The 27,569-nt window shown below is 41.0% G+C and overlaps 1 protein-coding gene across 9 annotated transcripts in view; it reads left to right on the top strand.

Moving 5' to 3' along the window:
* USP40 (ubiquitin specific peptidase 40) overlaps positions 1 to 27,278 on the top strand; it is a 44,394-nt gene extending 17,116 nt beyond the window's left edge. For 7 of the 9 annotated variants that reach the window (XM_076342019.1, XM_076342017.1, XM_076342020.1 and 4 more), the window contains 22 exons: positions 382 to 703; positions 1,218 to 1,299; positions 2,344 to 2,515; positions 3,339 to 3,423; positions 4,611 to 4,681; positions 5,859 to 6,178; positions 7,110 to 7,236; positions 8,002 to 8,059; positions 8,737 to 8,790; positions 10,462 to 10,550; positions 11,210 to 11,296; positions 12,685 to 12,721; positions 14,332 to 14,396; positions 14,969 to 15,043; positions 18,134 to 18,260; positions 19,393 to 19,487; positions 20,726 to 20,844; positions 22,532 to 22,597; positions 22,842 to 23,052; positions 23,190 to 23,285; positions 24,142 to 24,236; positions 24,643 to 27,278. In XM_076342019.1, coding sequence (XP_076198134.1) covers positions 382 to 703; positions 1,218 to 1,299; positions 2,344 to 2,515; positions 3,339 to 3,423; positions 4,611 to 4,681; positions 5,859 to 6,178; positions 7,110 to 7,236; positions 8,002 to 8,059; positions 8,737 to 8,790; positions 10,462 to 10,550; positions 11,210 to 11,296; positions 12,685 to 12,721; positions 14,332 to 14,396; positions 14,969 to 15,043; positions 18,134 to 18,260; positions 19,393 to 19,487; positions 20,726 to 20,844; positions 22,532 to 22,597; positions 22,842 to 23,052; positions 23,190 to 23,285; positions 24,142 to 24,236; positions 24,643 to 24,751 — 2,562 coding nt within the window. In that variant the 3' untranslated portion in view covers positions 24,752 to 27,278. Of the gene's footprint in view, positions 1 to 381; positions 704 to 1,217; positions 1,300 to 2,343; positions 2,516 to 3,338; positions 3,424 to 4,610; positions 4,682 to 5,858; positions 6,179 to 7,109; positions 7,237 to 8,001; positions 8,060 to 8,736; positions 8,791 to 10,461; positions 10,551 to 11,209; positions 11,297 to 12,684; positions 12,722 to 14,331; positions 14,397 to 14,968; positions 15,044 to 18,133; positions 18,261 to 19,392; positions 19,488 to 20,725; positions 20,845 to 22,531; positions 22,598 to 22,841; positions 23,094 to 23,189; positions 23,286 to 24,141; positions 24,237 to 24,642 lie in introns of those variants that run through there. The other 2 variants (XM_076342018.1, XM_076342022.1) reach the window with 2 other exon arrangements.
* The last annotated feature ends 291 nt before the right edge of the window (positions 27,279 to 27,569 follow it).

The following is a 27,569-nucleotide window of genomic DNA, read 5'->3' as shown; positions in this document are numbered from 1 at the left end:
AGTATGCACTTGTGAGAAGTGTTTTAAAAGGAATCCAGTGTCTCAAGCAATCCCTGAAATTCAGAAATTAGTCTGATTTAGTTCTTAGTGATGCATGTATGTTAAAAACAATTTTTTTGCAATTTCTTGCATGATAATTTGAAGTTACATAAGAGATGAAGCCAGCAACAGCATATAAAGGATCAGGCAAATAAGTGGTGGTAGGAAAATTATATTTTTCTGTCTAAACTGAGGAAATACATGAGGAAGCATCATAAAACCCAAGTTTGAAGGGATGGGGTTTGTGTATCAATTTGAGGATGAATCTGGTGAAGTAGCTAATGCAATCTGCTATATTTAAAACTGGGTATCTTCTTCATCTTGTCCTTGCTTTCCTTTTAGTATTTGCAGAATCATCCTCAGATATTTCAGTTCAGTCCTGATGAAAACAAGGTTGGTCTGAAGGAAAAACACAAGCTCCCGTTTAAGGCAGATTCTCAAGGACAAGATCTCCAAAGCCCTCCTCAGAAGAATGATGTCCAGTGGAATTCAGAAAAAAACCCTACGAGGCTAAGGGACAGTTCATCTGGTTGCCATTGGTTTGACCTGAATGATTCAAAAGTCCAGCCGATCAAGGAGAAGGACATTGAGAAACAATTTCAGGGTAAAGAGAGTGCCTACATGCTGTTTTATCGAAAATCTCAGTTAAAAAGACCGCCTGAAGGTACACAAAGCTCATCTTGATATTCTGGGGGCTTCCTTCATTGACAGTTTGTTTTTTGGAGGGCAAAGGCTGTTGAGCATTTCTGTCCTTTCCAAGAATTGAAGATACAGTTTTCTTTCTAGTGATCATTTGAAAAAAGGGTTAAGTAAGATACATGGAGGTTACCTCCAAGGAGGTAGTGACCAGTTAAGTGGCTATAGCTGACTAACTTTTTTCTAGTATGCTTCACAAATACTAGCAGAACATCTCCTACTGAAATAAATAAAAGTTGTTGCTAACGGCATTCATGTATCATTTTTCCTTAGGGAAAGGTTGATGGGAAGAAGTAAAAGCACTTGTTTGTTCTTTGTATCATCTTGAAGTTTAATTTTCTCTATTACGAAAGGGTGCAACATTATTGCTCTGAATTTTCAATGATTACCGTACTGTAATGTCTCATCTTGATCACTTTTCTTGTTTGCCGAAACACATTTTAAGCAGCTGAGGCCAAACTAGCCTATATTATTTGTTGCAGCGCGAGGAAATCCAAGGTACCAAATTCCTGAACACCTTCTGAATGAAATGAATGCTGCTAATACTGAGCTGCAAAAAAAGAGGTATATTAATGTAACTGTACCAATCTCTTAAACAGCATTCTTAATCTGCAGATCTCCAAAGTGATTTAAAATGAAAGAAACTCATTGAGTAGAGCCAAACACTAAAATGATTCAATGTCATAGAAGTTAATCAAGGAATACAACTTGTATGCCCACATTCTGCCTTTACTGGTTCCCTGCCTCCCTGTTAGTGGCGTAACTAGGCATTCTACAGAATTTCAAGGGAAACTTACAGTTTAAAATTGTACCATTTTTTTGTGAAAATCAGTGCAATTTTGGAAGGAGAACGGAATACGTTATCTTAATTATGTTTAGAGGGAGTTCTCCACTGGGAGAAGGGGGGATGACTTGCTTTACTGTGAAACAACAGATAAATGGTATGCTTTGCCAGAAACATAGAGGAAAAAGCTAGCGGTATTCAGGTTGGTTAAAACTTTTCCTTCTGTTGAGGAACACACAGAGCTGCTGATAAACCTGAATCACAGCTAAGCTATCAAAATGTAGACACACCCAAGAGACACAAGTCGTGTGTGATATATCTGTTCTGTGCAAATTTCACTCCTTTATTTTTTAAATGGTGCATTTGCCGCTACATTCAGCTAATAGAACTGGATACAGGTATAAAAGAGGAAGACATGGCTGTGTCTGTCCTGACTCAGTTTCCACACGGTTTTTCTGTCTCTGCATTTCAACAGAGTACTGATCTGGAACACAGCCTGAAAAAACCTACAATGTCCACATCCCTAAAGATGAAGTTTGCCGTTCTGTTTAGAAAGGTAGAAGCGAGGTATAGAAACACACAGAACATACTATTATAGTGCTTATGTGGAGGATGTCTACACTAGCTCTGTGTTGTACGACGTGTAAATTACTGTCATCTTTGAGCACCTCTTTGCATCCCCCTTGATGGAGGGGGGAATGTGACAGTGAATTTAGTCATGAGGGTATCAATTCCAGGACAACCGCACAGAAGCGTCTCTGAAATAAGCTAGCCATTTGTCAATGTTAAATTCACCAGTTTATTATTGTGTTGTTATTTCAAAGAGCGGAATGTGACTCAGCAAACCATGGCATTGATTTACATCTCCATTTGAGCTCATGTTATAAATTTCACAATGGGGCTCTGCATCCTTCACTCACTTGGAAAGAGAGTGTTGTGGATTTGACTATTGATAGAAGAAAAACGCTAGGAGACCTTCGACTATCAGTATTCCAGGTATTTCCTATATTAAATGAACTCAAACACTTCAGTTTTACTTGAGCTACAACAACATTTACGTATGTATTTATGCCGTAATTTTTATCTCAATGAGAAATTTTCAACAGTAAATGTTTTTTTAGGAGATTAAAAACTATATGGATTTACACAGAAGGAAACATTGGTTTGAGGTCTGTTCTGGAAGTACTGAAGAAGCCACGAAACTGATGAATCTTTAACTATGTAGACTTTAAAGCTCTCATAAGCTAGTTATTTTTATTTGGGCAGCATGTATATGGACTGACGCTTTGCAAAACTCCAGGCTTATTCTTAACATTTCAGTTTGTGGCAGATTTGTCTTTGTATTTTAAAGGAGCTAGCTGGCCTTAAGAGGAAATAATTAGAGTAGTTTAAGAACAAAGAAAATTAGTTAAAAGACATATTTAGCTTAATGTGGTATCTTTGCATTTATTCTCTACTATGTTAAAGGAATATGGCAATTTGTAAAATGCTTTTTTATAGAGATCTAAATCAAAGCTAACTTAATGTCAGGAAACACTTTGCTTTTCCTGTACCTCACAACCTTTGGTTAGTGTCCAGTTGAAACATTACTTTTGTCTATCTGGTGGCTAGTCTGAAAGGCCAAGTCCTAAATGCTTGACTGTTTTCTGTGTTACTGGCCTTGTTGAAGTAAATAGCTGTGACTTGTTAAGTGTCAAAGTGAGCTTGGTAGCCGGGCTGTAACATCTTTCAGCAAAGTTGTAATTTTGAGTGATGTGAGTTATTGGTTGCTGGTGTGGGTTGGTTTTGGGTTTGTTTGTTTTTTTTTCTTCCCAATTAGATGTTGGAATCTTGGGAAGGAGACATGATTCTCAGTATTGCCAAACCTTTACCAGCAGGATTGCATCTTTACCAGATACTTGATGGTAAGACTACTACATACAAGGCTTCCATGTTATTTATATGTTGTATTTACTGCAGATATTGAGGATTTCATATGTAAAACATCTTGGAGAAGTGTGTTGCTGAATACTCTTCAAATTCAAACTTATGTGCAAGTCCACTGCTGTTAAGGTATTTAGGACACTCTTATTAGTGAAATGAAGTTTTTTGAGATTTTTATATGTAATCTTTTTTGTGAAGTGCAGTAAGACTGCAGATCTTACGCAAGTTAAACACATTGCTGACAAAAATGTATCAGTCTGTACTTTGACCTTGATTTGCTTATGAACATTTGCCTTCATAGTATTTACATAGTAGGTAGAGGAGAGGACAGAAGAGAAGACCCAGTGTGATATCAAAGAAAACTGTAGGTTAGGTATAAGCTGAAGTAGGAATTTTGTAAAGGAAAATGCTTACATAAAGAGTACTTTAATTTATTAGGAGTTCATTAGTATTTTAAAATCATGAGTTCTGTCTCCAGCTTTGCATTGTTATGCAATTGTAGGTGTTAGTCTTCAAAAGCCTATCGTCCATTTTTAAATTTTATAGTCTTTGTGGTCTCTTTCAGAAAATTAGGGTTCTACCAGAATATAACCCAACTTTCCATGATGTTAACATCAAAATACAGAGGCACTCATAGCTGCTGTAAATATTCCTCCAGATGCTAGTACAGTTCTTTAAATGACAATGACTTATAAAAAATCTGAATCCGATTTACGGTAGGAAGGTAAAAGAAACTGGAGCATGGGCATTAGTATTGCAAAGAATGGGTTTAGAATGTACAGTATGTAACTAGTTTATTAAATCCAACCTTTTTATTTTAAACCTACTGATTCACTGTTAAATTTAATGTAGATAATCCTGACTAAGCAGCTTTGCCAAGCTGCCAAGCTAACTTGGGCCTCAGTTTGCAAGGGAAATTGAATTGAAACCTTCATGCTGCGGCGCTCTTTACTCAGTGGAGAGTGCTGTAGGGGTGTGTACCCACTTGTGTTGCTCTTGCTACATGAGTAACCCCTAACTTACCCACCGTAAATGCTGATCTCACAGCAGCTTTTGTAATGATGCACTTGAGCCAGAGTAGAATGTGCCAGCATATTTCAGTTTACCAGCTGACCCTGCTTGTCTGCTTTGTGGCGTGGAAAGAACTTGATGATTTGCTCCTTTTTAGGAGATGAACTGACACTGGATGGCATTGGGCTGGCTGATGGAGCAGACGTCTTTGTATGGAATGGGAAAGAGGTAAAAGAACCAAATACCCTCTCTCCTTGTCAATTCTGAAGATGTAAGATGCAATCTCCAGACACATTTTTGGAAATGTCAATCTGTTCTGCAGATGTGCTGCTGACATACCAATGTTGGTTTTGGGGACAACACTTCAGCCTCATCTAGGATACTATGTCTTTACAGCTTTTCAGTATACCTTGAGTGATGTACAGTGTGCTGCTTGATAAAATTATAAATAGAATTATACTATGCAGAATGCAATATGGTCAAACTGATAGGTGTGTAGATATCCAATGCCAGTTACATTGGAGTGTATTCTGAAAACATCTGGTGCCTCTTGGAAGGAGATCGCTTGATAGTAATGAGATAACAAAAACTTATGCCCTGTAGTGAATCATTCCACATATAAAATTAGACCTGTGAATGACTACTTTTGTGTATGGTCTCCCTGAAATACTGTGCTCCTTTTCCAGTGTTGCATCTTCCTTTTAATATTAAGGCTTCTGCTTAACTTTCAAATGCTTGCCTCAGTAGTTATGTAACACAGCATTTTATTCCATCCTGTAATGGAATAGAATATTACTTTTAAAAGATTTTTGTTGTAAAAGTATACATTTTCTTTCTGATTTATCAACCCCCCCCCCTCCAAAACTAAAAGAAAACATCTAGTAACAGGGTCATTCTTGTCTTGGTTGTACTTTTGGTATGGTCTCCAGCTTCCTGCGTGATCAAATTGCCTTTGTAGGAGCTATATACTTTGCCTGAATTAGCAGAAAGGCAAATATACTTTGCCTTCTGAATATCAGAAAGGCCAGATTTTAAAATCTAACTCTCTTGATCTGCCTCAGTCACACTTTTGAGTAGTTCTTTAATATCCTGAGGGGCTAAATTCCTCTATTCTTAATCTGATGGAGACCAAGTGTCCACTGTTTTCCCAGCTACTGTTACTGGTATATTTACTATACATGCAGACTTGGAACAAACCTTAGCATTATGCTTCCTCTTCCCAACACCTTTGAGTTACTCTAGTTGTTTGTTCAGTAGGCATTTGCTCAAAGGTGGTTTATTTCTAATGAGAGGAGAGGGTCTATCTTTTTGTCTCACTAATTTTATTGTTGTCATTTATTGCTGTCCAGTCTCTTCTGTATTTTATTGATCACCACTGCATAAATCTTGCATTCCTTTACTTCAGGTTGGTGGTACAAAGGTGATGACAGGCCCTGATCATGAACCTGTGGTCGTAAATGTTCTTCGTTTAGCAGAGTATAACGAAGGAGGGAAGGGTCAGCATTTCACAGAATCGCAGCACGTCTTTTCATGCAGCACAAAACTGGGTGATCTGCACAGAGCTTTAGCACCGTCAGGAGGAATCATCCTAAAGAACGGCTCAGGACCAGATAAAGAAGCCAAGAACTGGCAAGTTTTTCTTGAAGAAGATATGAAGGAAACAGTCAAAAGTGTTGGTCTGACTGATGGATGCTCAGTACTAATCTTAGACAGCCATGACCAGAGGTAACCATTTTGATTGCAAGTATAATTAAACAAAAAATAAATGTTGGCAAAATCTGTTTAGTTAAAATTATGCTAGAGAGAGAGATAGATATCTATTTTAACTAATTGTCACTTTGAGCTTTTTAATTCAAGATAATGTAAACTCAAGTTTTGGAGATCAGGTACTTATCAACTATTGGATATTTCTTTGCTCTTGAAGTGCAGATGCAGTCACGTCCTTTGACTTACACTTGTAAAGGGAAAAACCTAATGAGAACAACTTGTGCCCAGTGTGCTGGCACATCTTTGGCATAACCTGAAATTCTGAGGTTTGAGTTGTGCGGTTCTCTGAGGGACTTGGTGGGATGAGAGAACAGAGCAGTATCAGAAGAGTATGCAGCTCTGCTGAATCTCCCAGTTGAATCTGAAGTTCCCAGGTGCAAATTTCTGGTCTCATTTCACTTCCCAGTGTATAGCCCTGAGGTTAGGTTCCCATTTTCAGAGACATGTAAATGTGCTTGTTACATAAATTCTGACTTCCTAGTTGAAACAGTACTGAAAAATTGAGATTAAATCAAGCAGTGAGAGGGTTCTTCACCAAGAACTGTTTCTGTGGTTATATACAGTAGCAGAGACAGAGAAAATCTCAAGTTCTAGTTATGACTAGGTATGTTTTTACCATATTTTTTCCAGAAGCCTTAAATCCAGCCTCAGAAAGTGACTTAGACTCTGAAGTGCCTTCGGAAGCTCAAGTCCCATTGAAAGCCAGTTACCAAAACGTAGCTCAGAGATGTGTGGATGCTGCCTGAGGCCTCTGACTCTTACTCTGTGATATGCCATCACTGTGAATGACCTAGTCATTATCAGTTTGAGAGCTTTGGTATTTAGTGATCTAGCCCAGACTGTGTAGTTTTCCTGTCTTTGACCGTCTTTCCACTGCTCATTTTTACAGCTTCGTGAATGTGTCAAGTGGCAATTTGACTGCTTTTACGTATGACATCAGCTGGCTCCAAGTTAAAAACTTCTGCAGAACAGAAGATGAAGAGAAACACGTTAAAATTACTGCCACTATTGAAACAGTAAGGAGTCTGATTGTTCACGGATATAACACAGGCTGTTTCCCTGAAAAACTTGGCAAGTGCACTTGGGCCAATTAATGAGGAGTGGATTTAGCCTCAGGGCTGAAGTTTCTCTGTGGTGAAAATAGTGTGCAACTTAGAGTTACCATTACTGGAATATTTTGACTGCTGTGTAATAAGACTGTAATGCCGGTAACTTAAACCAGTGCAGTCTACATTAGTGTGTTTTAGTGTGAAACAGTTTTCTTTTTGCACCATCCTGTAAATGTATGTTTGGTGAGGCTATGTCAGTAAACAAAACCTAAAAGAGGAGGAAAGTGTTATTTCTTGCTTTCAACATAGGGTAGGAAAAAATGCTGGTTTTCCCCAAGGGGTGGGCTTCTCTGGTACCTTTTCTGCCTTTTTAAATTATTTCCTATTACAGAAAATATGAAGTACTACTTAGTTTTGCTCACAAAATTACTATTAGTGAAATATTAGTCTTTTGATAAATCAAAAAATGAAATACCACTTTATTTTCTTTGGAATGTTGTTTTTAAGGAAAGCTTCCACAAATGTTTTATGGTATCAGTACATTTATTCATTATATGTATTTGGTATGATAATCTTAAAGAAATGTTTTCTCAGCTGTGTATAGTGTTAACAGGAATAAGAACATAACAAGGATGCATTTCAAATGAAGGCTGCCTTTTGTGGACTGGCATTTGAACAGGAGGTGTGTTACTGGCATTCTACATTAGAAGTGTTAATATTGCTTTCTTTTAGGTGATGTCAGATATCAAAATGAAAGCAATACGGGAGCTTCAGCTAGAGGAGGAACTAGGTAAGTGTTCAGCTGCTTTACTTTTAGATCTGATAATGTTAGAATTTACTGGCTGGCTTCCTGCTTTTTGCATCCGTCTATTCAAAACAGCAAATCCATTGCTGTTAGGAGGGTTTTTTTTGAAGAAAGAGGGTGCAAAGAACTTAAAATTCATCTAATTCTGAATAAAATTATTATTTTATTTTATAAAAAAATAAATCTGTGTAAGTCTTGACTTAAAATATATTTTATGAAGCTCTTATAGTTCAGAAGCTGTTTGAGTAGGAATAATCATGTCATCCTACTAAAATATTACACTCAGAATTGAAGATTTTTTTTTTTAACCTTGTTCCTTTCCTTAAGACACTCCAGTTTTCTTTCTTTAAAGTTCTTGTTGATGCCTTTACCTTTGGAAGCACTTGGTCAGTTTTGTAGTATTTTACTGATTGTGGCTAACAGCTGGCTTCAAAGAGAAAGTAGTCATCCACTGAAAGGATAAAAACTAAGACTGTTCATGAAGTCCCTAGGAATCTCTCTCCAGTTGTACTTCTGATGTAATACCTCCAGAGGGAAGCCTCTAAGATAAACCTGTTGTTGTCATTAATCTTAAATATGTTGTCTGTCTAAACTTCTGAGCCAAATTTCTTATTTGAATTACTTAATACATCTATCTCTCTTTCCTGCCCTTTTTGTTACAGCAAATGACAGCTGTCTTAGACCTGTTAGCGGAAATGGGAAACTTCTGTCTCCAGGTAAATTTATTTATTTAATCATTGTTCTGTAAGAAGTTCAATTGGGAGACTTTAAGCTTCCCTTTCTCCTTTCCTGGGAGAAGTACACACACATAACTCCACTAATTTCCAGGCTTAACTGAGGCAGTTGTGTGGGATTTTTTTTCCAGTTTTACTGTTTATTAACAGTACCAATATAAAGCTAGAGGTTAAACTTTAAATGTTCAGCTTGGTTTTATTACTTGCATTCCTAATGAGTAAAACTGATTAGCATACCTGCTGTTGTTTATTGACCACTGGCCATGTGCTTCAAGACTGTGGGAATTAACAAAGTTCTGTTTCCCATACTTGTTTTATAAATTGAAAAATCTCTAAATGATCTATTTTGAGTCATATTTTATACATTGCAGAGCAACTTTCTAGATGTTTCAGGAAGCAGAGTTATTGTTCCATGTCTTTCTAACTTCTATTTCCTGAAACAAAATGAACTAAATGTATTTGTTAGAGCATTGATGCGCAGGGTTGGATTTCAGAATGGCTTGAGCAGCAAACTTGAGGCCTGTGGTGATGGAGGAAGCACTGTTAGGTTCCTGTTTACTGTGAGAAGGCAACTTCGATCTGCGGTTTAAGAAGCACAGTGAATAACGTGTGGATTTCTGCTTCCATAAGAATGGAGGAACATGTTCATGCCATAGCCTGCTCTTTGATTTAGATGAGCATGTGATACCACCTGTCGCTACATAACTGTGCTCCTGATGGCCAGTGTTCAACAGAAAAGGACCCCCAGCTTTGCTTTTGCCGTTGTTGGGGCAGTGGTGAGAAACTGAGTGGATCAGCTTTGTGCTTGCTGGGAAACATTTTCTGTGTCTCTGCTATTTTGCTAATACATTGCGTTAGTAAAACACAGCCAGGAAGCCAAGGAGAGATTAATTCCCCTCCATTCAGCGCTTGTCAGACCACATCTGGAGTATTGTGTCCATTTTGGGGGCTCCCCAGCATGAGAAAGAAGCCCTTACAAACTAGAGCCAGTCCAGAGGAGAGCACCCAGGATGGTTTGGGAGCTGGAACATGAAAGAGGAGGGAAGCTGGGTTTTCTCAGCCTGAAGAGGAAGAGGCTTGGGGGGAGGAGGGGTAATTGCCATATTTTACTCCTTAACATGGACCTATAGAGAAGGCAGAGCCAGATTCTTCTCAGAGGAGCGCATGGAAAGGATCAGAGGCAGCAGACACAAGTTTCAGCGAGGGAAATTCCAGCTGGTATGGGGGGGGGCGGGGAAGGGAATTCACATTGGGAGTGGTCAAACAATAGACAGGGAGCCCTGAGAGGCTGGGAGATCTCCAGGGATGGGTGTATTCAGAGTTTGACTGGAAAAAGCCCAGAGTGAACTGATCTGACTTCAGAGCTGGTTCTGCTTTGAGCAGGAGTTTGGACCAGACAACCTACAGACATGCCTTCCAACCTAAATTCTTCTGTCACCCCATATACAAGGGGTGGTGGGGAGGAACCTTTATACAAATGCTGCTTTGCTTTCATCATAGGAGGCTTACAGATCTGATGTCAACACTGTGGAAGTGAAGTTCTCTAAATGTCACTGAATATTTTTATCTGACTCTAAAGAGCAGCATAATAGAACGGATATTTTCAGGAAGCAGCAGCTTATGATGTTCTCCTTGTTTCTGTCCTTCGTGAAGTGCCTGAGGATTATACCGTCAAGGAAGCGGAACTGAAAATGGGAAGCTTGCTAGGGCTGTGTCATGGGAAAGCTCCAACTTCCACTCAGGTATAGTAACGCTGCGACTGAAAAGAGTCTCGTGCTGCTTTTATGCTTTGTTTACATTTCCCAATATTTCATATAGTCCTCTTTTTAGTCTTGTAATGGTTGTAAATGGCATGGAAAAAAATGCCCAGTGACACTGAGAATTACACATATCAGCATGAAGGTTCACACCATTTATCTCAGTTGCAGAAAGCCAAGAGCATATATATGACCAGTTAATATACCTCATATGACTAATGGGAAATCATTTATCATTCGTCTGTTGGTGGTTGTCCAACTTCTGTGCTCTGATGTGCATATACTTTTGTAAAGAGCATAAAGTAAGAAAAGGGGGATATTGCTCTTGATATCTACAAGTTGTAAATATGCAAGAGAAAAAATAGTTGTATATTTCTAAAGATCAGAGTGCTAGCAGGTTTTATCTCTCATTTGCAGCAGACATGCAGATGGTTAATGAAGTTCTACTGATGGCCATAATTCAATTGCATGTGCTTCTCTGTTTGTCCTTCTTAGATTGTTTGCTTTAGCCCAAAGGAGTTTCAGTGCTGTTCGACTGATGGCAGGCTTGCGATAGCTGGTATATGTGTGCATTAGGGGGTGTTATTTCACAGTATTTCCATACTTAAATATGTATTCTGATAGCTTATACTTGGTTTTTTTAGCTTTTCTTATATTTTATTGTTGGGAGTGACCAAAACTCAAGCCCTGAGATGGAGATAGTTGTGGAAGAGACTGCCTCTGTCAAAGAGGTAAGTCTAGTTGCTTTTAAAAGCTTTTGTCATGCCTGGGTCAGGTCTGCTGCTCCTGGAGAACTTTGCCTTATATCTACACATCACTTCAGGTCATCAGGAGACACCGAGGCAAAGGAAGTGTTTTCAATTCCAAAAGGCCAGTGGTGAATTGTCATGGTTTAACCCCAGCCAGCAGCTAAGCACTACACAGCCGCTCACTCACTCCCCCCCCCGGTGGGATGGGGGAGAGAATCAGAAGAATAAAAGTGAGAAAACTCCTGGGTTGAGATAAAGACAGTTTAATAGGTAAAGCAAAAGCTGCACGCGCAAGCAAAGCAAAACAAGGAATTCATTCACTGCTTCCCATGGGCAGGCAGGTGTTCAGCCATCTCCAGGAAAGCAGGGCTCCATCACGCGTAACGGTTACTTGGGAAGACAAACACCATCACTCCAAATGTCCCCCTTTCTTCTTCTTCCCCCAGCTTTACATGCTGAGCATGACATCATATGGTGTGGAATGTCCCTTTGGTCAGCTGAGGTCAGCTGTCCCGGCTGTGTCCCCTCCCAGCTTCTTGTGCACCCCCAGGCTACTTGCTGGTGGGGTGGTGTGAGGAGCAGAGAAGGCCTTGACTCTGTGTAAGCACTGCTCAGCAGTACCGAAAACATCCCTGTATTATCAACACTGTTTCCAGCACAAATCCAAAACACAACCTCATACTAGCCACTATGAAGAAACTAACTACCCCTGCCAAAACCAGCACAGAAGAATGCCTTGATCTTTCACCAAGTAGTAAAGAGACATCCTTGCTTTTTCCCAAGGATGAACACAGCCCAACTGCTTCGTGCATGGCTAGCCACTCCTTTTATACACAGCAGTCCTCAGCATGATACGCAATCATGGCAGAGCCTGCCACAATTCCTTGTGGTTCATCAAACTGAATGCACAGAATTGGAGTGAGAGGAGTCGGGAAGAGCTGTGCACAGAGCGAAGGAAGCAGTTCTCGGTACTGCCAATCTAGACTTCTGGCACAGAGTGCCAATGTCTACGAGTAGTGGCTGGAAAGTGTTGAGTTAGCAGTTTGATTTCTAAAAGGTGCATCTTCAAACTCTGGGATGGAATTTGTTCAAGTAAAGCAACAAACTGACAGCACAGATTTCTTTTTAACAGTTTGTAAAAGCTGACTTGCCTGCCATAGTAAATTTCTTGCCTGAAAACAATCTCATATTTGAAGGATTTAATATATAGCTCAAATACACCATGCCTATGTAATTATATTATTTTTAGGAATTGAGCAGGAATCAGTCACTCAGTCTTTATGTTAGAAAATTCTAGTGTAGATTTGCTGAAAACTTTATTTCCCAACCAATGCATTGAGACAAGTCTCACCATGTGTTTCTTTTTTCAGTGTCTAAATTTAATGCTGGAAAAATCTGGATTATCAGGTTAGTTGTATTATATTGTTACTTAATGATTTTTTTTTTTTTAAAGGAAATTCCAGATTTCCAAGACAGCTCTTGCTACCCTAAAACTTAAAAGTTGTAAGTTTGATACAATGATCTGTGTGTCTCTGCAATGTGAGGAGGGGAAAGATTGATCAACTTGCAGTCTTGCTCTGATAAAAGCTGGCTGTGCAGTTGCTCTTGAAAATCAGTTTCAAGCTTTACATTTAATCAAAATATGGCAAAATCCACAGTTCCTAGACTGTTTGCTTGGGTGCACGTGCAGATGGAGGTGTTTGGCAGTTTTGACAAGATTTACTATCGTAGTGGGAACCACTGCGTGAGATTAACTGTAAAAAATAATTTTTGGTTGCTTTGCAAAAACAAGTTATTCAAAATGAGATCAGAGTTTGGCCCTTATTTGGGAATATGAGTGGTAGCAGTTCTTGTTACTAAGCTTTTACGTGAGGATTAAGGAAGAGATATAGACAGCACTAGCACGACACATGAATTTCCTGGCTGAATATCTCTTTCCATTGATGCTGATGGGGAGGAAGGAGGAGAAGAGTCTTGGAGTGACATTGTTTTCCAGCTTTCATTCTAAACATTAATTGAATACTGAATTTGTGTTGCAGTGGAGAGATGGCTGCAAATTCAGCCACGCTCCAAAAAACGTAAAAGTTCACCTGAAAGACATGACTGTCAGAATATACATTGAGTAACCCAAATGAAAATTAAATATTGTGCTATTGTGTACATGTACATATGAGTTGAAGTAGTTAATAATATCTTGGAAATATAAACTTAACCTTTCTCATTTCCCTATAGTATAGGTCTACTGCCAAGAAACAATGGTTCTGTTTTTATTGCTTTATTTTATATTATCGTTTTTTGAAAAATTGAATTTGCCCTTTTGTAGAGATTCGTGATCTTACTGCTCTCATTCAAAGAAATGTCAGACTTCAGTGGATTTTGACGTTGTTTAAAAAGACTGCAAGGTGTTCTTCCCCCCCCCCCCCCCATTTTATTGTTGAGATTCCTTCTGGGCTTTTTTTTTTAGTTATGAAAGTCAAAGTTTATTTTCATCGGTTATTTTGGTCAAATTAAAAAGTTTCAATTGTGTTTGTTCCTTCTGTACCTGGTGCGCTGTAGATATAGGTGCTAAATCTGATGTATTGTAGTTTCTGGACTACACCATCTTTTTTTTTCTCCAGCGTGAAGTCTTCTGGTAAACAGTTGGGGAGGGGAAGTTGGATTTTTCCTTATAGTGTAGTTTTCATTTTAAGGAGCCTGTCATTGATTCAAATGGTATGTTGGCATGGGAATTCCTTCGCTTTCCTCTTAAACCAGGGAAATTTTATTTAGGTAGGTGAGGAAGAGACATTTATAAAAATAAGAGAAGACCATTTCCAAACAGCAAAGTGTTTCTAGGGTCTGGGGAAGGACATGAAGGTGGTACTTCATTGAGTTTGTCAGAGTTGTGTTTAAAAAACAAACAAACAAAAACCAAGCAAAAGAACCCCTGAACACTTAGGAAGAGTTTTGTAGTGTTTTTTCAAAACAGCATTGTTGGCTAATTAGTTTTCCATATCTATGTTTTTGTTTTTTGGTAGGTGACAACTGGCATTTGAGAAGGATTGACTGGTGCTATGAAGCAGGGGAAGCATTAAGTCAGGAAGTAAGAGGATCCTATTTTTGACTTGAATCATGCGTTAGTTTACTCCATTTTTCTGTAGAGACTTTCCCTGAAGAGAGCTGCATTAAAGCAAATGCGTGGTGTTTCTGTGTGTGCTACGTTAGCACACGCAGAGTTTTATTTTCACAGGGCCTTATGAAGACAGTGCTGGGATACCTGTGGCTAAAACGTAAATCTTGTGCACCTGCCTCTTATTTTCAGGGACTAGTTTTTTCTAAAGTCTAGGCTTACCATGCAGTAAAGATACGTTTACAAAGAAGCATGAGGTGTCAGTTGGTCAGATGCGGAGGTGCAAAGGAAATACACAGCTCAGCAGGATGCTCTGGAAGGATTCCTGCAGAGCAGACTCCTGTAGGTGCAATACTTGTGTGCTGCTGCAAAGTTGTCTCCAAGCAGTGGATGTTAACTGGGTATTTCTGCACTCTTTGGTGGAAAAGCAAAATACCTGGGACCTTTTGGCATGCATGGCTTAAAAACCCACCAACATATGCTTTAGGAAACAAAGCACAAGAACACGTAGACTTACAAGTGTACTGTGCTTTCTCTTCCTACAGAATGCCACTCTGAAGGAACTTAATGTTTGCAGAGGAGATACTTTGGTTATAACTGAAGGAAAGCTTCCACCAAAGGTAAAAAGGGAGAGATTGTGTTCTTTAGTCAGTTGACAGCGTCTGGAGACTTGGATGTGATAGTTGTTTCTTCTTTTTCTCTTGCTTATTTTAAAAATACTTCTGTTGGAAAAATTCTGGTTGGCAATAATGAATAATGCTTTTTGTAGTTTTACAGCTTTTTAAATTTAAATCAAGATTTATAATATTCTTAGTCTGTCTATATTTGTTCTTCCTTCAACTTGTGTAGTAAAAAGCTTGCCCATTGCAGCTTCTTTGCCTAGAAGTGTGTTAAGGTTAACAGATCTGGGGGAAATCAGTATTTCTGGCATGCAAGGTTCTTGCGAAGGCACAACTCTTTTATACTACTACTTCCTCACAAAATCATAAAAATAGAGGAACTTAAGTGTTTGCCTTCAGTTCAGATTTGTACTGAGGATCATGTTTAAAAATGGAGGGCCTTACTGGGAGACCCTCTTGTCAGCGATGGTCATACAGATGGAAGGATTCTTTGCTAACAGTATTGCTCAAGCAATATCGTAGGACAGTTTGGGTTGGAAGGGACCTTTAAAGATCACCTAGTTCCGATTTTTCACTAGATCAGGTTGCTCAGAGCCCCGTCCAGCCTGACCGCGAACACTTGCAGGGATGGGGCATCCACAACTTCTCTGGGCAACCTGCTCCAGGGTGCCATGTGCCCCGGCCCCCCACCATCTCCAAGGCCCTGGGCTGGGCCCACGCCCCACCCATCCATGTCTGTCCTGGACTGGGGAGACCAGGAGGGGACGGAGGAGTCCAGGTGCAGTCGCCCGAGTACCAAATAAGAGAGGAGGAAAGTGTCTTTACAGGTCTTTTTCTCGTTTTACTGGCTTTTTTACAATTAGGCAATTAACAATCTTGAAAAGGACTCCTAATGAAGCAGCTAGAAGGGACCTTAATGCTGAAGGCCAGCACTTCTTCCTGGCAGACCTGTGGTCTTCTGCTTCTCCAGAGAAACAGCTGTCTCTCTAACTTCTTTACTTGATCTGTTGCTGTTCTTCGTGCACCGCCGCAGAGGGTCTGGCTTCATCTTCAACCACCCTCATCCTCAGACTGAAGAAACCCCACCTCCGGGCCCCAGAGACCTCGGTGGCCCTCTGAGGGAGGACTCCAGTTGCTGCGGAGGGTCTGGCTTCATCTTCAGCCATCCTCATCCTCAGACTAAAGAAACCCCACCTCCTCAGTGGCCCTCTGAGGGAAGGGCTCCTGTCACCTCGGCACAGCAGCCAGGTGGAAGCCATGTTGTCTCGTCCCCTTTTCTTGGGGCTCAGAGCAGAGGAGATGGCACCCCTTCAGGAGGGGTGGGTGTAGGGGATGGGGTAGGGGAATGGGAGAGAAGGGCTCACGCTACCCACAGCAATCAACAAAATAATTGCTGATTGCCAGGAGGTGGAATGGGTGAACCCGCAGGATGGCTGGGCACGGAGGCTGGGCCTCCCAGCTAATGCCAGGTGTGGAGGCTGGGCTGGTGGTAGGGCGCTGGCCAGGCGCTCCTGCGCTGGTGTCGGTGTGGTGTCATGGAGGGGAGCCCTGGCACGATGTAGTGGTGCCAGGGGAGCCATGCTGGAGGTAGATCCACTTCCATCAGCTCTTCTTGGTCTTCAGCTGGATCCACCTCCATGGGCTCCACACCATCAGCCGCCTGAGCGATGGCCATTGCTACCACGCGGCTGATGGTGCCTCCCCTCTGACACCGCCTCCTCTTCCTCCATGGTTCCTGTAGCCATCTCTCTTCTCTCCAACTCAGAGGTGGGCAGGCACCTGCCTTGCTGCTATGGGACCTCTTGGTACCAAGCATTCTTGGCATGAGAGGGCCTCGAAGCTCCGTGAATTGTGGGGCGGCTGCCGGGGTCCCTGTATTTATAGGGCCCAGAACAGAATGCAGCGAGGTGGCTTTTGACAGCAGGAGGCCACTGTGATGGTGATGCACGTGGCCAAATATGGCCGTTTTGGGAGTTGGGGGGCCTGAAGGATGCCCTAATGTGGGAGAAGGAGGAGGGTCGGGGGGGGCTAAGGGCCCCTTTTCTGGGGATCGCTCCCTTGTGCCATTCTGCTTCCCCTTGGGCACAGGGACTGCCCTCCACTTCCCCTTGTGTGTCCTGGGCTCCAGCTCCCTCCTCATCCCATGCCTGGGATCCCCTGGATGAGGTGGTGGCAACAGTGTTCCAGGAGGGTCAGGGGTCCTCAGTGACCCACCCAGCTCCCTGCACGTGGTGCAGCCCCCTGTGCCTGACAGTGGCTGAGAGGGGGCAAAGCCTCCAGACATCCTGCAGGTGGGAAAGGGAGGCGCAGCCGCCCTGTGCAAGGTCTCCCAGCACTCCCTAAAAGAATTGCTGATTGCCAAGTGTTGTGTGGGCCCTTCTTCCCTGGCCCTGCCCCTAGAGTGTGGAAGGGTGCCATCTCTTCTGCACTGAGCCCTGAGAGTGAGGGGAGGAGAGGGCCTAGCATCCTTGTGGCTGCGGTGCAGGTGTGACGTGAGGAGCCTGTTGGAAGGATTCTTTGCAAGTGAATATCTTAAAAAATAACATCAGTCAGGTCCTAGGACAAATTTGAAATGTTGCACGTTGCCAAGGGGTACCTTCTAGGGATGGTTGTAGGGGCAGTTATGGGAGGCCACTGATACTGATTATTGCTGTAGGCATGTTACAGGACTAGCTACAGTCCTAATCTAGTTTGACAGCTGTGGTATGCCTGTCTCCATTTCCATCAATCTCTTCCCTCTGAACTTGTGTTTTCACATAGATTGTGCTTTCGTGATTCTCATGCTGAAGCTTTTCTGCAGAGACATAGTGTTACAAGATTCTGAGTTTATCCAGCAAATTTTGGAGTTCTTCACAAGTATTGCTCTTAAAGCATCTGATCTTTACCCCCTGTACGGATTACATAAAACTCTAGTCCCTGTAAAAGTAGGAGGTGAGAGTTGATGATGTGTGATCTCAGATGAATGCCAATGCCTTTACAAAAGCTCAGATTTGAACCAGTTTTTTTCCTTCTTCCTGAGATGAAGGTGAAATTTTTCATTGTCTGCATTGCAACATGTGAGCTACCCGGTACTTTCTGTTCACTTTGCAGGGTTTCCTGAAAATACCCATCTGGTGGTTCAAGTCTTCAAGTCATATGAAACATGGACAGAATGCACAAGACCAAGTGAATGGGATGACCTGCAAGATGGATGCTTTGCAGGTGTCTCCTGAAGGAGGTGAGCTTGATCAGTTTTTGAAAAGAATTGTATGGCCTGATTGTCTGTGATTGCACTGAGGGCTTTGAGTCAAAACCAAAATTTTAATCCAAAGCCTTAAAATCCTTCTGAAACCTATGAGTGACTGTACAAGTTCCAGCAAGTTTATGGTGAAAGGAGCCACTTAGGAGACAGATGCAATTTTTTACAAGGCCACAAATGCTGGATGGTACTGTTCTGACATTCCTTAGCTATATTTGGTCAAGGGTAAGGCCTCCACTAAATTTTGAAGCAGGGGCTCTTTACTTGTCAGTAAATAAAATGGCTTCTCCATACCTGAAGGCAGTGGCAGTATTGTAAAGCATCTACTCAATGAGCATACAGGTGATTGGCTTCAAATGCCAGATGAATGCTGGCATAATAATGCTAATATCACATTTAATTCACTTCAGGCTATGTTGCTTTTTGAGGAGCTGTAAATGAGTGATGAGTAAATCCTACGTAGAATAAAAGACATTACATACAGTGTCTTAACCTGCGTTTGTTCTAAAGGTCAAATTCAAAGCAAAAAACAGCTAGGGTAGGAAAATCAAGTGAGCGTTGAGAAGGAAGAAGAAAATGAAGTTGGGACAACTGTGAGTTGGAAAATGGGAAACAAACCAATTTTTCCTTGCTACAGGAAAAATAATACTCTTCCTTTGCTACTGAGTTGTGTTGCAGAGCAGGACCCCTCTCCTTTTAGAAGGTTTATTTGCATTTTTCTCCTTTCTTTCAAACTTTTTCTGAGTTTTACTTTCTCCCCTGATGATTTCAGTAGCATAGGTAAGAGCAGATTTAACTTTCCTTGCAACACGCTCTACATTTCAGAGTCATAACCAATAATTAATACTATTTACCAACGTGAATAGCTGGTCTTAGTTTTAAAATTTGCAGTATAGGATCAGATTGAACTCTTCCTGTTTGGCAACTAACAGTGTATTTTATCAACTGTATATTATGTTTCTTTAACTGCCCTCCAAAAAAAATTGATGTCAGGTCCCTTCTCTAAGTGAAATCTCACCTTGAAGTGACTGTTATCTCTTAGGACGATAAAGTCATGTTGACTCTTCTGTTGTTTCTTTCTTCTTCCCCCCTTTCCCCCCCCCATCTAAAGATTCACCAGAATACATCCACACAGACATGGATCTTTGTTATGCTGGCAGTATAGAAATAGCAGGAGAAGCTTCTTTGGAAGATCTGAAGATGCAGGTTAGATGTTCTCCTGTATTGGAAATGTACAGCACCACTGTGATTAATTGAGCTCTATTAATACCTATTTTTTATTTCCTTTTCCCTTGTCTCCAGTATGTTCTGATATGGCATTTGCTTATATGCCATGTTCAGTGGTAAGTACCAAGAGGCAGTTGGAGCATGTAGCTCAGAGACTTCCTTAGTATGTCCCCTGCAGTTGCCATTCTACCTGTCATGTGTCCTGACCTGCAAAAGCCTTGTTGCACTTCATCTGGAACTTTGGCTTGCAGCCCTATCTTTATTTCACAATGTAAAAACTATTCATGAGAAGTATACACATACAAGCACTTCCTAAAAAGCCACTTTCCATTTCCACATTGTTCCTGTATTAGTTTTCTGCGTTGGTTTTTTTGTTGGGTTTTTTTTTTGTATGTTGAATCTAATGAATAAAGAATTGCTTTTGATGCACAGAAGGTCATGTTTGTCATTCAGGAAGGTATAGCTTAGTTTCTTTGGCCAGAAACTAAGGTGCCTTTTTATGCTTTTTTTAACCACAAAAGTATGATTTTAATACACTAAAAAAACCCCAAACCAAAACAAAAAAAAACCCCAAAAGCAAAAAACCAAAAACCCAACTAAAAAAAACCCCAAACCAGGAAAAAAGACATAAACCAATCCTATCATAAGGCTCTTTATTGTTGAGCCAGTTGCTTGTTCTACTTAAACTGCATGGGGAAGGATATCTCATCTGATTCTGATCCATACCAACACTTTCTCTTTTGGGTACGACTACAGTTTCAGTCTCTGGCAAACTACTGCTATGAAAAACTGACCGTTTGCATCTTGTGAACAAGGAGAATTGTCTTAGCATGGAAAGAGTATTGTGTCCTTGATAAAGGATTAAAGGAGCTTGCTCAGCACTTGGCTAGAGATTGGGGCAAAGGTTCTGTCAGCCTCATTCCCTCCCAGTTATACAATTTTTGGTTAAAAAAAGAAATTCAGTACTTCTGAAATGTAAGTTAAATTGAGAAATGTTGGGAGGGAGTGAAGTCCAACTTGCTTTGAGGTTGAAAAGTGAGTATGTCGATCACAGCCACTACCTGTAAGTCACAAGCAACAGCTGGTGTGGAATAAATCTAAATACCTTGCCCTATTTCTGATTGCTTCAGTATTGCATTGAGAATTAATCAAGTGGTTTTCTTTTTTTCCAAGGAGACTGGCTGCTAAAATTATTAAAGAAATGTTTCTTTTTTCAGGCTATGACCTTACCATGCTGCCAGGAGCAGATTGTCCCACTGCCTTCATTTCTCAGAGCATGGACAGTGGACAGTAAGCGTCCAGGCAAGCTTTTACGAAACAACAAGCAGCAACTCAAGTAGGTTTCTTACTGAACGCACAAGTAGCATTGCAACAGACTGACTCTTGACTGGATTGTGGGATGGATTGGCGGAGAAATAAATCAGCTCAGTCAAATGTAAACAGAAAGCTCATTTCTGGTTACTTCAGTTCTTTGCTGAGCACGTTTTTTAACTTGAGAGCTGTGGGAGGGGGAGGTGTGAGCATAAGTAGATCATAGAATCGTAGAATCATAGAATCATTGAGGTTGGAAAAGACCTCTAAGATCATCGAGTCCAACCGTCAACCCAACACCACCATGCCCACTAAACCATGTCCCTAAGCGCCTCATCTACTCGTCTTTTAAATACCTCCAGGGATGGTGACTCAACCACTTCCCTGGGCAGCCTGTTCCAATGTTTAACCACTCCTTCAGTAAAGAAATTTTTCCTCATGTCCAATCTAAACCTCCCCTGGCGCAACTTGAGGCCATTTCCTCTCGTCCTATGGCTAGTTACTTGGGAGAAGAGACCAACACCCACCTCGCTACAAGCTCCTTTCAGGTAGTTGTAGAGAGCAATGAGGTCTCCCCTCAGCCTCCTTTTCTCCAGACTAAACAACCCCAGTTCCCTCAGCCACCCCTCATAAGACTTGTTCTCCAGACCCCTCACCAGCTTCGTTGCCCTTCTCTGGACACACTCCAGCACCTCAACGTCCTTCTTGTAGTGAGGGGCCCAAAACTGAACACAGTATTCGAGGTGCGGCCTCACCAGTGCCGAGTAGAGGGGCACGATCCCTTCCCTACTCCTGCTGGCCACACTATTTCTGATACAGGCCAGGATGCCATTGGCCTTCTTGGCCGCCTGGGCACACTGCCGGCTCACGTTCAGCCGGCTGTCAACCAGCACCCCCAGGTCCTTTTCTGCTGGGCAGCTTTCCAGCCACTCTTCCCCAAGCCTGTAGCGCTGCATGGGGTTGTTGTGACCCAAGTGCAGGACCTGGCACTTGGCCTTGTTGAACCTCATACAGTTGGCCTCAGCCCATCGATCCAGCCTGTCCAGGTCCCTCTGCAGAGCCTTCCTACCCTCGAGCAGATCAACACTCCTGCCCAACTTGGTGTCGTCTGCAAACTTACTGAGGGTGCACTCGATCCCCTCATCCAGATCATTGATAAAGATATTGAACAAGACCGGCCCCAAAACTGAGCCCTGGGGAACACCGCTCGTGACCGGCCGCCAACTGGATGTAACTCCATTCACCACAACTCTCTGGGCCCGGCCGTCCAGCCAGTTTTTTACCTAGCGCAGAGTACACCTGCCTAAGCCGTGAGCCGCCAGCTTCTCTAGGAGAATGCTGTGGGAGACGGTGTCAAAGGCCTTACTGAAGTCCAGGTAGACCACAGCCACAGCCTTTCCCTCATCTACTAGGCGGGTCACCTGGTCATAGAAGGAGATCAGGTTGGTCAAGCAGGACCTGCCTTCCATGAATCCGTGCTGGCTAGGCCGGATCCCCCATAATCATACCATGCTTATTCTGCTAAACTTTATTCTAGGTGTTTTTAAATGCAATTTTTTTACTTTTCTCAGTTTTTCATTTTTGTTCCAATAGCCTTTTGCGTTGGTTTTCCAGATAAGCACAGGTCTACTTGACTAGAACTGTGATTTTTCTACTCAGGAACTTACAATATATGAGTGGAAATACGTGTATAATCTTTGTTTTGTTTTCAGTGACTATAAGCTGGGTGCCAGAGTGGAAATCTGCATCGAGCCTTTGCAAAAAGAAGAGTATTTGGGGTAAGATCTCAAGACATTTATTTCTTACAGCAGTGCATTTGAGATGAGACTTAATTGAGCAGCTTTTAACTTAAATACTGTCTGTCAGGATTACAGATGTGAGTATGCGAGAATACTTTGGAGCTGATTTTTTTTGTTTTCCACAAACAAAAATAAGGGAGGGCAGGAGGGAGTGAACACTGGGAATTCTGGATTCTGAAAGCATGACTCACAAGAATGGTCTATTTTCTCTTCCTGATGACAGCCCCCATGAACTGCTGCTTCGAGTACAGATGGGCATACCAGGGGAGAGGAACTACTGTGACTCCACGGATTTGGTGTGGGATATCTCCAAAGAATGCACAACCTGGGCACTGAGGCACCGAGTGGCTTCTCACTATTGTCTCCCTGTAGATAAAATAGAAATAGCCAAATACTTCCCTGAAAAATTTGAGTGGCTGCCAATATCTAGCTGGGTAAGATCTGGAATGACAGAACCAACAGTTATTTGAGAGAAGTATGTATTGGTTTGTGCTGCAGTTCTTGAGCATATGTATTTTAGCAGATTTCTGAAATCTGCCATGTATGAATCTTCTACTTTGATTTTATTCAGACACAGCAAATTTCAAAGAGGAAACGGAAGAAAAAACAGGAGAGTTTACAGTCAGCGCCTTACCACCTGAAAGATGGAGATATCATTGGGGTGAAGGTAAATTAACTTGGCTTTAACTGTTGCACAAGGATTAGGTTCAGGCACTGTCCCCTTTGCAGAATCTTAATTTCTTCCTGGTTCTCCTGCATCCTGCTACATCTCTATGAAAGTACCGGTATGTGAATCTGGACAATACATTGTGTGGATAGGAAATTTGTTGCTACTGGTGCTTTTTCTTATTTTTCTCCTGTTCTTTATCAACCCGATGGAAATTTCATGCCTTTCCCTTTATATCTCGTCCTCTAGTGCCAGTACCAATACCTTAGAGGCTCTTGTGCAGCTCTCAGCCAGTGCAAGCAGTCAGTTTCTGCTCTATGCTTGAACATTATCCAGAAGAAACTGGATTTTTTTCGTGCCTTCATTTTATTGACTGTTTTTTTCCAACTTGGAGTAAAATCCAAGAACAGCGCCCTTTAAAAATCATACTGTAAATTTAAACCCATTACATTTTCCAAAGAATTATAACAGATCTATTTCATTATTTAAAAAAGAATTACACAGCAGCATATTGAGCTCTGAATTAGCAATAAGGCTTATTTAGCTGAAAGAACATACTCGCTGGGTTTTAAAGCAGTACACGAAAAGTCTGATGTCCTATCCTGATGCATTAGGCTATCAAGAAGAATCTCTGAATAAGGCAAATTCACTGTTAAATGCAAAAACTAAACAGAGGAGTCTAATAATTTTTTTGCCTTCTTGAATCTTTTCCACTTAGTTAACTTGAAGTTAATGGCTGTAAAACTAGTTAGAGGAAATGCTCTGAAAATTAATTGTGTAAACTGAGCAACACGTGGGAAATAGTTTTGGTAGATGAAAGTTTTAAACTAATACACTCAATCCTTTTTCACAACAGAATCTTCTCCTTGATGACACTAAGGACTTCAGCACAGTGAGAGATGACATTGGAAAAGAGAAACAAAGGCAGCTTGCATTAGAAAAAAAGAAAAGGTATTGAGTATTTACATTTATTTTTCTTTAAAATATGCAAACTGTTCTTTGCCGCTTTCCAGACTAGCTTGATACCTGGATAATTTTTTGGGACAGTGCTAACTGGGTGCTCTTAGAGCACACAATTCCAGTAGTCCTGAAGGAAGTGCTCAGGTAATTCAAACTCCTGGCTTTAAGAGCCTCAGTCTTGCTCTTGCAACACACTGCAAAATTTGTCACTGCCTCTGGAGGTGAAAAGTGAACTCCTTGGCTGCACTGGCCCTACACAGGTTGTAAGCATGAGCTTGCAATGTCATTTTTACAACTAAGTGGCAATTGGATTCCAGTCCAGGCTCATGCTGCTGCTGCTGCTGGTGCTAAGGCTTGATGCTAATATTAGGCATATTCTTTTTTTTTTTTTTAATAGTCGGCAAACCGGATGCTTACAGGACCATGTTTTCTCTGAGGAAAAGCTGAATATTAAGCACCGTAAACCAGAAGTGGCTCTTTCTATCAATGTGGGCATTTTCAGATAGCACCAGGAGATGATTTGCTCACCAGACCATACTACCGATGTACTAAATTGGAATGGAGTACCTCAACCGGACCAGCAAGAGGGTCTTCCCTGAAGTGTCTTCAAGAATCACCGAGACAAACTGGATATAGGATTCAGGATAACTCTGATTTTCTTCTAATCTCTCTTGGGGAGGTGCTTTAGCATCCCTTTATCAATGTGGTACTTATTCTCAGGCTAGGTGAATGCACTTTATCCATGAGAAAACTGATTAATATATTGTATAACCTTTTGGTGACTGTTTTGTAATCTCCCTCAATGCTTTTTTTTGGTCAGATGCTGATGTCTTGCACCATCACTACGGAGTTTGCTGGGGTTTTTTAATGCAGTCATAATCTTTTTAGAATTTTTTTTTTTTCATCTCTGATCACTGAAGTTACTAGCGATACCAGAATTTGCTTTTGTCTCTTTATATATAAACGTAAGTCTGTAGTAGCCAGAGTCAGATTTCAGGAATGAAGGAAATGTGGAAATCTCTGGACAAGTGTACTAAATTGGCTCAAAAAAGAGCAAGTTCAGAATTTGTCAAGCTCTAAAACCTGACGATCTTTTGTGATATGGAACAACAGTGCGGTAACCTTATATTTTAAAGTTCCTAGGGCTTTTTTGTTGTCCATAAGCTTCATTAACAAACAAAATGATGGAAAAAATTGGCAGATCTGATGTTTGGTCTTAAGTGGGTTTTATTGTACTCAGAAAAAAGGCTTGTATTTATTTTCAGTACTCTTACTGAGAGGACTTTCCCTCATTCCTTATCTTTTAAATTGTTCTAATATTCTTTGTTACATTTGAGAAAATGTTTCTCTTGGCATCACAAATCTGATTTACAGCCTCCGTAACAGAAGGGGATGTATGCAGCTGACTACCAGCTGAACTTGGTATCAAAGGTTCTTAAGTAAAATGTTTACCGAATGCTTGTGAGATTGGATCTCAAGATTGAGAACACGTGTAACTAGCTGATGAGAGACCATATTTTTCTTACCCCTGAGGCTGGGAATCGGGGTTTACCAGAAGTTGACATTGCACCATCCTTATCGAAACTTTTCTAATGCTTACAATACTTAAACTGTGTTTCCTCCACTGTACGTGACTATTCGTAACTTAATTTCCCGTCAGGTTCAGAATTTTGTTTGAGCACAGCTAGTACTGACAAATTAACCCGAACTCTTAATGGAGTTAATTGTTTATAATCAAATTCTAAACATGTTTTGAATGATAAGGTGAAAATGGAATGGTGGAAGATAACACACAAGCATCTCTGTGCAGCAGTCACTTGCTGGTGGCATCTAACGTGTTTGCCTTTTACAGCTGGGACCCTGTGCAAACTGAGTGAAGTCTGCTATCACACATACTACAGAGCCTTGTTGAACTGCACAAATGTCCAGAAACCTGTTCTGAAATGAGCGAAGCAGTTGTTCAAAAATAGCTTTTAAACGTAACCTGAAGTATCCTTAATTAAAACTGTGATAATGAGAGGGCAAAATATAAGTCACTTTTGAGGACTACTGTAAATGTTTAACCTGTTTCGTGTGCGCATAGAAGATTTTTTAGTAAGAGGTGCCAGTACAGCAGACTACTAAAATTTTGGCTAATGTGAGAAGATAGCTCATTTATCTTTTGTAGATTAACAATATTCTGGTATTTCAGACAACTTCAAGACAAAAACTGACACTCTCAGCTATCAGCAAGGAAAAAAAAAGTCAAAAGCACCTTGAAGCATATGATTACTATTTATTTCTTTTCATATCTTTAAAGTTCAGCAGGCATTTCTGTGCTTTCTTAGGCAGATTCATTCAAGAAGGGGATATTTTAATTTCCTCACTCTTTTGGTTGTAGGTAGGCTTTACTTGAATCTTGAAATCCTAGTTTTATGGATAGATTTTTCTGACTGAGGTGAGGGCAGCCAGTTGCTTTCCCCATCTTATTTTGCGTTGCCGCCTTCCATATCAACAAGTGTTCTTGCGAGCCAGAAATGACCGCACACGCTGATTACTAAGGTAAGCAAAAAAGGTTTGTGTTTGCAGATTGTTCCATTGCATTGCACTTACTTTGCTGTCACTTTAATTCCTCCAGTTCCTTGCTGGACGGCTGTACTGAGCTCAACCTTCCCACCTACCTTTAATAACGCTAGTCTCTTCTTGAAAACACAAAGTTTGGAGAGATTTAAATATGGGTTACAAGTACTAACAGGGGGATTTTAGTATGTGCCTTCGTTAAAGTGTAATGTAGCAGCGCCTGCACTGAACCAATCTTGAATCATTTCTAATGTTGGCTCAAAATGCGTATTTTTTCCTTAAAACTATTGTGCGTTGTTCCACAATGAGAGAGTTCATTAAAAATGGGGGTAGGGAGAATGGAACACCTTTTTAAAACGGAGTCTTTGTGATTCCACAGTTTATGGTGGTTATATTCCAAAGCCTGGAAAAGCTTTCATCTATTTTTCAAGTGTTCTTCACAAAATAAAAAGTCATTTCTATATGTCTATTTGATTCTGTCTATGTATGTCTCACTGATACATTTATAGGGAATGGCATGAATTGGTTTCTAACACTGGACGGGGAACAACCTTCATTAAGCTTTAATTTCTGAATCTGTTCCTAAGACAGCATTCGGGTCTCTGTGCGAGAAGTTTCCCCAACCCGGCTGGGGTTGCACTGTGCAAAGACCTGGGTTCAGTTGGGGGACTGGGATTTTGATGTGAGGTAAAGTGATTTTTAGCTTGTGGTTTTCCTCTTTTTCAGAAAGCATGGTCTAGTATTAACTGCCCGTTATTTCAACTC

This window comes from Aptenodytes patagonicus, chromosome 6, assembly GCF_965638725.1.
Source record: "Aptenodytes patagonicus chromosome 6, bAptPat1.pri.cur, whole genome shotgun sequence".
NCBI classification, from domain to species: domain Eukaryota; kingdom Metazoa; phylum Chordata; class Aves; order Sphenisciformes; family Spheniscidae; genus Aptenodytes; species Aptenodytes patagonicus.
The sequence above is the reverse complement of the archived record's forward strand: the minus strand, read 5'-3'. Positions and strand labels throughout refer to the sequence as shown.